A 10,214-nucleotide genomic window follows, 5' to 3' on the forward strand; every position below is an offset into this window, starting at 1 on the left:
AATAATAATAATAATAATAATAATAATAATAATAATAATAATAATAATAATAATAATAATAATAAAGTTGGAAGGGACCTTGGAGGTCATCGAGTCCAACCCCCTGCTCAGGCAGGAAACCCTACACCATTTCGGACAAATGGCTGTCCAGTCTCTTCTTAAAAACTTCCAGTGTTGGAGCATTCACCACTTCTGGAGGGAGGTTGTTCCACTGGTTAATTGTTCTCACTGTCAGGAAGTTTCTCCTTAGTTCTAGGTTGCTTCTCTCCTTGATTAGTTTCCATCCGTTGCTTCTTGTCCTGCCTTCAGGCGCTTTGGAGAATAGCTTGACTCCCTCTTCTTTGGGGCAGCCCCTGAGATATTGGAAGACTGCTATCATGTTCCCCCTCGTCCTTCTCTTCGTTAAACTAGACATACCCAATTCCAGCAACCGTTCCTTATATGTTTTAGCCTCCAGTCCCCTGATCATCGTTGTTGCTCTTCTCTGCACTCTTTCTAGAGTCTCAGCATCTTTTTTACATCGTGGTGACCAAAACTGGATGCAGTATTCCAAGCGTGGCCTTACCAAGGCCTTGTAAAGTGGTATTAATATTGCACGTGATCTTGAGTCTATCCCTCTGTTAATGCAGCCCAGCACTGTGTTGATAAGTTTCCAACTGTTCCTTCTTGTTCTGCCTTCAGGTGCTTTGGAGAATAGATCTGTCCAGTCCATTTCCATCAGGGAAGGAAGAAGATGGTAAGGATATGCTAATACAAATTAAAGATCACACTCAATTTGGAAGAACAGGAAGCTTTGAATGACGTAACCTGAAGCAACCAACCAAATTTGCAAACTCTTCCAATTTCCAAGAAAATTGTTTGCTTTTACTGCATCCCACTCCGGTGTGCACAGACAGCCCTGCAGGCAAGGAGTCATCAAAAAGTCAGCATCAGCAAACATGTTGTGCCCAGACACAAGAACATGAATATGTTTATTAGTGCGTATTACCAAAGCCCAAAATAGAATACACACTGTCTGTTCATAAATAATGGTGTCCTGAATGCTTACTCAGATGATTTTATGCTGGCTGCAAATAGGTGACATCAGCTGTTGACTTGAAAAAATAAGTAATTAGCGTTGATCCTCATCTCCTTGGTATCACCTGCACCTCTGTAATGCTATTACCTCCTATATGAAAACTAACATGGTTACTAGTGTCATAAAGTATTAGTTCACAATATTATGCTGAATTCATGCTAAACTTCCTAAATAATTTCTTCCAGCCATGGCTTCCTGTCCTGCCTTCAGGGGCTTTGGAGAATAGCTTGACTCCCTCTTCTTTGGGGTAGCCCCTCAGATACTGGAAGACTATTATCATGTCACCCCCTGGTCCTTCTTTTCATTAAATTACACATACCCAATTCCAGCAACCCTTCTTCATATGTTTTAGCCTCCAGCCCCTTGATCATCTTTGTTGCTCTTCTCCGCACTCTTTCTAGAGTCTCAACATCTTTTTTACATCGTGGTGACCAAAACTGGATGTAAAACTGGAAACCTTGATTGGTTTCCATCCGTTGCTTCTTGTCCTGCCGTCTGGTGCTTTGGAGAATAGCTTGACTCCCTCTACTTTGTGGCAGCCCCTGAGATATTGGAACACTGCTATCATGTCCCCCCTCGTCCTTCTCTTCATTAAACTAGACAGACCCAATTCCAGCAACCGTTCCTTATATGTTTTAGCCTCCAGTCCCCTGATCCTCTTTGTTGCTCTTCTCTGTACTCTTTCTAGAGTCTCAACATCTTTTTTACATTGTGGTGTCCAAAACTGGATGCCATATTCCAAGTGTGGCCTTACCAAGGTGTTGTAAAGCGGTATTAACACTTCATGCGATCTTGATTCTATCCCTCTGTTAATGCAGCCTAGCACTGTGTTGGCTCTTTTGGCAGCTGCAGCACATGGTTGGCTCATATTTATTCATGTTCCCTTCCATGCTGTTGTGTTCTCAGTCCTGGAACCCTTTCTCTGGAAACTTTCTGTTCAAAGTCTTCAGAGAAATACCTTACTTCGAAAACTGACTAGTGAAAAGGTCTGAAATTGGAACTAAAACTTAGTTAAGCCACTATTCACTTAAATAGTGCAGACCCCACCAGCTCTGAAAGACTAATCAACCTGCATTTTGGCGTGGCTGTTTTTTCCCCCAATGTTCTAAGCTTATCCCAACAGAAAGCCAATATACTTTTGATGTTTTTATTTTCTTTCCAATAAAAAAAATCATTCCATTCCCATTTTTACTGAAATGCACCATTGTCATCTGCTTGCCAACACCTAAAGTTCACATTCTCTCCATCTTCAGGTCAGATATTAGGGGCAGGGCAATGGTGAATAGAATGTGAAGGATGTGTGTATATAATGTATGTTCTTATGTGTGGTTTTTACCTGTGAGTAATGTGCACTGTGGACAGGACTTAATTTCATTGTGAGTTACACAATGACAATAAAGATATTCTATTCTATTCTATTCTATTCTATTCTATTCTATTCTATTCTATTCTATTCTATTCTATTCCATTCCATTCCATTCCATTCCATTCTGTATTTTCTATTCTATTCTATTCTATTCTATTCTATTCTATTCTATTCTATTCTATTCTATTCTATTCTATTCCATTCCATTCCATTCCATTCCATTCCATTCAATTCTATATTTTCTATTCTATTCTATTCTATTCTATTCTATTCTATTCTATTCTATTCTATTCTCTACTCTACTCTACTCTACTCTACTCTACTCTACTCTACTCTACTCTACTCTACTCTACTCTACTCTATTCTATTATCTACTCTACATTATTCCTACTCTACTCTACTCTACTCTACTCTACTCTACTCTACTCTACTCTACTCTACTCTATTCTATTGATAAAACAAAAAAGATGAATTGATGCTGCAGGATCCTATCTGAGTCTGCCACAGGGACAAAAGTTTATTTTTCCAAGCTCCAGAATCTGGAGAGAGAGAGAGAGAGAAGTTCCCTGAGGATGGGGCCCAGCACAAGCTCAAAAGCTTGGAAGAATAAATCTTTGGTCAGATTGGATCCTGCAGCATTATCCTGGCACACGTATATTTGCCTTCATTTGCAAGATAAATTAATTTCAACCCTGGCAAAACCCATCTCATTAAGCTCCACCTGGCTCATGTTTACACTGACTTATTAATTTCATCCCACGCTTCTAATCCAGAAGGTCAGGTTGACATAATAGCACGCCTAACTCTTTTTTTTTTTTTACATAATTATGACATAGGCTGGGTTTCGAGTCACCGATGGAATCTCTGCAGCTGAGGAAGGATTAGAATTCCTTCCTCTGTGTGGTGGTTCAACCCTGGCTCTCTACGTCCCTGTTACGATCTCGGCTAGTGACAAACTGGCATACTTTCCTGCTACTTCTGAAACTGGGAAACTGCATGTGTGACAAACGGAAACAGGCTCAGATTTCGTCTCCAAAACCACCACCACCCATATGTAACACAGAACCTCACCTAGTTTTGTTGGAGCCAAAACTATTGAGACTGCCTCTTCAAGAAGGTTTGTGGACCTGCCAAAAATATTAAGGGTGTCTATTTAAGATGCTTATCGTTACCTTATCCCCAAGATCTTCCCACCACAGTGACTCAGGAAACTACTTCGCAAATCTGCAGCAGAGAGGGAAAGTTAGAGGAGCTTGGGGTGGGGTGGACAGAAACCCACGTAATCAAACAGGCCTTTTTGGCAAGTCCTTTACTAGCAATTAATAGTCTACAGTTGTTGGTCTTTCTTCCTTCCCTTCCAAAAAAACAATAAACAAAAAAAGTCACAGCTTTTGAAGACAAACACAACAGGGGTTCTTTTCTTCACGGGAGTGGGAGGCCAAGGAAACAATTCTTTTCCAGCCCAGCCATTCCCATTCTTCAACTCCGGAGGATGCAGAGGAAATGGCAGTCGAGCTGCAACAATCGGCAGAACAAAGTCAGATGCAAATTGGAGTTTCATTTCGAAGGGGGCGAGCCCCAGAAGTTCAGATTCCACGCCAGTCTTTCTGGTGGTGTGAAAACAGGTCATCTGAATGTCCGTGGATTTCTGATTGGAAAATGACGTATCTGTCACCGCTGTATTGCAGACGCCTTCCGCAGGATATTTACAGTTCACAGACCACAACCAACAACAACACCAGGAAGGCAGATCTACTCTCTGCTTGAAATTGGAAGAAACGGATGCCTTCCCCAGCAGCATCCTGCAGGATGACAAAAGAAAAGAAAAACACATGAGTCAGATAAATCCAGAATTGTCGGAGGATTGACTGGGACTTAATTTCTTTTTTCTTTTTAAATTATTTATTCTTTTTTTATTTATTTATTTATTTATTTTATTTGATTTATATCCCGCCCTTCTCCCAACGGGACTCAGGGCGGCTCACAACATATTAAAAAACATAAATACATTTGCTACCCCACCGAAGTAAAACCAATTAAAACCGAATATTTAAAGTTGTGCTATTTAAAAATTACTGCTAAAATAAACACTATACAACAAAAATAAAAACAAAAATGAAAAAAAATACATTGTTTTTCCTTTAACAGAACTGTGTTATACATCTCATATATATTATTTACAATTTATTTACATCAGTAATCATATCTTTTTCTTTCTCTGTTCTAGCCAATTATAACATTTGTTCCATATTTCATAAAATTCTGTTGCCTCCTTGTCTTTTAATTCTAGCGCAGTGGTTCTCAACCTTTTTAATGCCGCGACCCCAACCGGTCGTAATTTGAGGACTAAACCGGTCGTAAGTCAAGGACTAAACCAGTCGTAAGTCGAGGACTACCCAACCGGTCATAAGTCGAGGACTTTCCCTGCCCGGGAGCACCGCACATGCGTGGTTCCGCTCCCTGCGCCAGCCGAGGCATAGCTGGCAAGCGGCAGAGACGGAGCAGGCCGACCACCAGCTGGCCCAGCCCAAGGGAGGTAAGGCACCCGCCGGAAAAGGGGGAAAAAATGGCGTGCAAAAAAAATGGTGGACAAAAATATGGCGGACAGCCTTGCTTGGCGACCCCCGTGAAATGGTCGATCAACCCCAAATGGGGTCCCGACCCACAGGTTGGGAACCACTGTTTTAGCGTAAGTTTATTCATTTCCGCGCATTCTAGAATTTTGTGTATGATCATATCATTTGTAGGTATGTTTTCACCCTTCCAACACTGGGCATATACTATGCGGGCTGCTGTTAAAATGTGTATAATAATGTATTGGAGTTGTTTTTCCATCTTTACATTTATTATACCCAAAAGAAATAGTTCCGGTTTGAGTTCAATTTGCACCTTACTTATCTCCTGTATCCAGTTCCTTATCCGTTCCCAATAGGTCTTTGCTTTAGGGCACAGCCACCACATGTGATAAAATGTTCCTTCCTTATTTTTGCATTTCCAACATTCCGGATTCATATTTTTGTACATTTTGGCCAATCTCGCTGGTGCTAAATGCCATCTATAGAACATTTTGTATTGATTTTTGGGACCTAATTTCTATTTGAATGCATCTTGGAGCTAAGTTACTAAGATCCATATTATTATTTTATCTCTATTTGCCTGTCTCTTCCTCAAGCTATGGGTCCATAGCCTTAGTTAAAACATATCAGCATCCATCACTGTATCTCTCTGTTGCCAGTAAGGATCAATATCTAAAAGCCCTACATAACACAATAACAGAAGGGAACTTGGAGGTCTTCTAGTCCAACCCCCTGATGAAGCAGGAGACCCTATATCATTTCAGATAATTTGTTGTCCAATCTCTTCTTAAAAGCCTCCTGTGTTGGAGCATTCACAACTTCTGGAGGCAGGTTGTTCCACTGATTAATTGTTGTGTCAGGAAATTTCTCCTTATTTCTAGGTTGCTTCTCTCCTTAATTAGCTTCCATCCATCTCTTCTTGTCTTGCCTTCTGGTGCTTTGGAGAATAGGCTGACCCCCTCTTCTTTGTGGCAGCCCCTCAGTTATTGGAAGACTGCTATCATGTCACCCCTAGTCCTTCTTTTCATTAAACTAGACAAACCCACTTCCTGCAACTGTTCTCTGTATATTTTAACTTTCAGTCCCCTGATCATCTTTGTTGCTTTTTTCTGCACTCTTTCCAGAGTCTCAACATCTTTTTTTTTTACATAGCTGCGACCAAAACTGGATGCAGTATTCCAAATGTGGCCTTACCAAGGCATTGTAAAGTGGTATTAACACTTCACATCCTCTTGATTCTATCCCTCTGTTAATGCAACCTAGGACTGCATTGGCTTTTTTGGCAGCTGAAGCACACTGCTGGCTCATGTTTAAGTGATAGTCCACTAGGACGTCAAGATCCCTCTCACAGTTACTACTATTGAGCCAGGTACCACTTATTCTATACTTGTGCATTTTGGTTTTTCTTGCCTACGTGTAAATCCTTACTTTTCTCTACATCTTGTTAGATAGGGCCCAATGTTCAAGTCTGTCAAGATGCTTCTGTATCTTGTGCCTACATCAAAGGCAATTGAGAAGGGGCCAGAGATGTTTCAAAGAAAGTAACAGATTGACTATGGACTCTTATGAGTATGCTGTTAAAAACAAACTTTCTAAGAGACGGCAACTTATGACATGGCGCTGCATAACAGCAACTGTCCAAAGATCTGTTTCATTCCCAAGGATTGAAAATCTGCGCTATTTCCCCAAGTGTGGTTGTTAAAGCTCCCATAGAATATTATCTATTAGCTGGAATGGTTGCCTAAACATTGGTTTTTTTCCCCTTCTTCTTCTTTTTTTGCTACCCACTGTTTTTAATGTCTTAGGCCACCTGTAATGGAGCCTAGAGTCCTTCCAAATTAATTAATTAATTACACATCTTGTTAGGAAGTCTGTATATAGCCCTACAGAACGAACAGTGCACTGTCCACATGTGGTTTCCTGCTTAACTGCGAGAAGGAAGCAGGAAACTTTATTCAGAGAAAAGACATAGAGTATATACCATAGATGCAACTACAAACTTATAAACGCTGCCATCTACTGGTTGAAGAATATACTGCTTTAGTCGTTGTACAAATACATGAATCATATATTCCAACAGATCTTAATTCCAAACCTGACTTACTTATTTAGGACTCTTCCCTCTGCATACAAAAAAAGCAATTAGGAATCCCAGGAACATCACAGAACCGATGATAATTAGCGTCAATTGAAGGTAGTGCATCAATTTGATCTTGTTAATCACTTTTGATCGGAAAGCTTCTGCTTTTTCATCACCAATAATAGCTGTCTAGAGAAAGAAAGGGGGGAGAAAGCATTTTTCAGCATCCTTCCAGCAGAAGAATACAATGTGAATAGTCAGCAACAGTAATGCTCTTCTCAAATAAAGGAGTGGCCAAAATTGTGGAAACCTTTTGGGAAAAGTGTATTTTTGAGGTTGGATGGCTAATAACACCGCTTTTTTTGGGGGGGGGAGTAGTACCATAAAATTATATATCAGTGGAAAGATAATTTAATCAAGAATGTAATGCAACAAAGTTTGTTCAATTATCTGTACTGTATTCTATGAAAAGTTATAGCCAAATAACCAGAAAAAGGAAGCACAACTTGCTTAGGTTGATCTCAGGTAGCTTTCCTTCATCTGATTGTAGCCAATGAGCATTGAGTGTTTAGAGAGCCAATCAGGTGTCATCTTGTTTTGGCCATGAGCCAATCAGATCACAGAAGGATCCAGTGATTGATGTCATGTATTAAAGCTGAGAGGAGGACATTTGTCAGTGTGTTATGTGATCGCTATCAAGTTGGTTGGGCTTTTTTGTGTTCTTTCATTTAGTGAGCTTGTAAAACGTCATTAAATTAAAGTAGTGGTGCAAAGAGTTGACTGGTCACCCAGCAAGCAATGTAAAATAGTATTATTAAGTGAACAAGGCTGCAGTTATAAAGAAATTATAAGAAAAATGGGTGGAAACTTAACCAAAGGTGGCATTTCTACTGTACACTTTTCCCAAAAGGTTTCCTCAATTTTGGCCGCTACTGTAAGTGCTATTTTGCAATTTGCATCATTTTGCAGAAGCTTGCAGCAGGGAAGAAGACTATTGCAAATAGCAAACTGATTTTCAGGGAGCAGATGGAAAGGCAGCAAAAGGAGGAGGAACAACAACCATGACCTGGATGACTGAGAAGCTTCACAGACATGTGGTTTTTATTATTATTATTATTATTATTATTATTATTATTATTATTATTGCCGCCTATGCAAAGAAGCTGAAGAAACAGTGGACCACCTGGTAAGCTGCTGCAAGAAGATCGCACAGACTGACTACAAGCAGCGTCATGACAAAGTAGCAACAATGGTGCATTGGAAGATCTGCAAGAAATATCATTTGCCTGTAAGCAAAAACTGGTGGGATCATAAAATATAGAAAGTCATAGAAAATGATAAAATTAAACTGCTCTGGGACTTCAGAATTCAAACAGACAAGCACCTACAGCATAACGCCCTGGACTTAACAATTGTCGATAAGAAAGACAAAAAAAGTCTGGATAGTGGACGTGACAGTGCCTGGAGACAGCAGAATAGACGAGAAAGAACTGGAGAAGATAACAAAATACAAAGACCTACAAATAGAAATAGACTGTGGCAAAGGCAAGCAAGGGTAGTACCAATAGTAATAGGCGCCTTGGGTGCAATCCCAAAACAACTGGAGCACCACTTGGATACCATCGGCATTGACAAATTCGCCATTAGTCAATTGCAAAAGGCAGCCTTACTAGGAACTGCTTCCATCCTGCGATGATATCTATAATACCATCAAACATGCTCATCTGCCTATCCCAGGTCCTTGGTAAGGACTCTATAGGTAGACAAAAATGCCAAATCCAGTCTGAACATCTGGCTGACTGTGCGATGATCAATAGTACTACTACTACTACTACTACTACTAGTAGTAGTAGTGGTAGTAGTAGTAGTAGTAGTAATAATAATAATAATAATAATAATAATAATAATAATAATAATAATAATAATAATAATAATAATACTCGGAACATCTTATATTTTAAGGAGATACCTGGTTGACACCTAGGATGCTGGTAGCAATCCGTGCCAACCATCAGCGCCAGCCAATTTGAATGTTCAGTTGACTGAGGTTCATGTTTAATGAATAAAAGAAATAATAATAATAATAATAATAATAATAATAATAATAATAATAACAACAACAACAACAACAACCATCATCATCATCATCATCATCATCATCATCATCATCGATAGGTAGATAAAAATGCCAAATCCAGTCTGAACATCTGGCTGACTGTGCGATGATCCATAATAATAATAAATACAAGGGTTATGAATGCTATTAATCCCTTGTGTTGAATAATGTCTCTCTTCTGTCATGCCAAAAATTAATGGCTGCAACGGGGGGGGGGGAGCAGCCATGGAGAAACACTTCTACAGCTCCAGGTTTTCAACAACTGTGCCCCTTCCCCAGTTAGCAATGAGAGGAAAACCCTAACCAGAATGGCTAAATACTGTATCTTCATCCCTGGAGTCAATATTGTAGCACAAAGGCAAGAAGAACATCTCCTGATGGTCAAGATGACTTTGTGTCATCCAGAAGGAAGCCCCTCAGAATTTTCCTGCTTCCTTCTGTATATCAAGATTGAGAGGTTTACATGGGGAGAAGCAGTGAACACTGGGAAAGGAGAGGATGGGTGATATGGGAAGTAGGTTTCTACTGGTTTCATTTCAGAGGAAACCAGGACCAGTTAAGGACAGGAATCTCTGGATCTTCTCCCAGGTCAGAGAACTGAGACAAGTTCTTAGTCTTTCCATGGTGGGTAGATGATCGTATAGAAGCAGATATTTGGGGGGATTCTTGGTTTGTTTGTTTTTTAGTTGGTTCAATCAACTGTGATCCCAGACTGGTCAAAGAGTCAAACTAAAAGGAAAGATTGCAGCAATTGAAAAAGATATACACTGACCTCATTCAGCCACAAAATAGGAAAGATAAAGTCTTGCTTAATTTTTTTTAGGGCTCTGCAGAAAACAAAAAATAAGAACAAAAAAGAAAAAAGCAGGAACATTAAAACAAACTCAGTTTGGGCCAGCTGTCTTCTGAGAACACAAGAGACGACGACCACATTAGTTGAAGTTCTATACCAGTGATGGCGAACCTTTTAGAGACCGAGTGCCCAAAAACTGGCCCCA

General features: G+C 39.9%; 1 protein-coding gene across 1 annotated transcript in view; it reads right to left on the reverse strand.

The window, feature by feature from the left end:
* Positions 1 to 3,735: 3,735 nt before the first annotated feature.
* LOC107294761 (platelet glycoprotein 4) overlaps positions 3,736 to 10,214 on the reverse strand; it is a 56,682-nt gene continuing 50,203 nt past the window's right edge. The window contains exons 12-14 of the mRNA XM_015824019.1: positions 9,989 to 10,043; positions 7,125 to 7,289; positions 3,736 to 4,246 (exon numbers count right to left, since the gene is read on the reverse strand). Coding sequence (XP_015679505.1) covers positions 7,125 to 7,289; positions 9,989 to 10,043 — 220 coding nt within the window. The 3' untranslated portion in view covers positions 3,736 to 4,246. The remainder of the gene's footprint in view (positions 4,247 to 7,124; positions 7,290 to 9,988; positions 10,044 to 10,214) is intronic.

This window comes from Protobothrops mucrosquamatus, unplaced genomic scaffold (assembly GCF_001527695.2).
Source record: "Protobothrops mucrosquamatus isolate PMUCROS unplaced genomic scaffold, P.Mucros_1.0 scaffold2086, whole genome shotgun sequence".
In the NCBI taxonomy this organism is placed as follows: Eukaryota; Metazoa; Chordata; class Lepidosauria; order Squamata; family Viperidae; genus Protobothrops; species Protobothrops mucrosquamatus.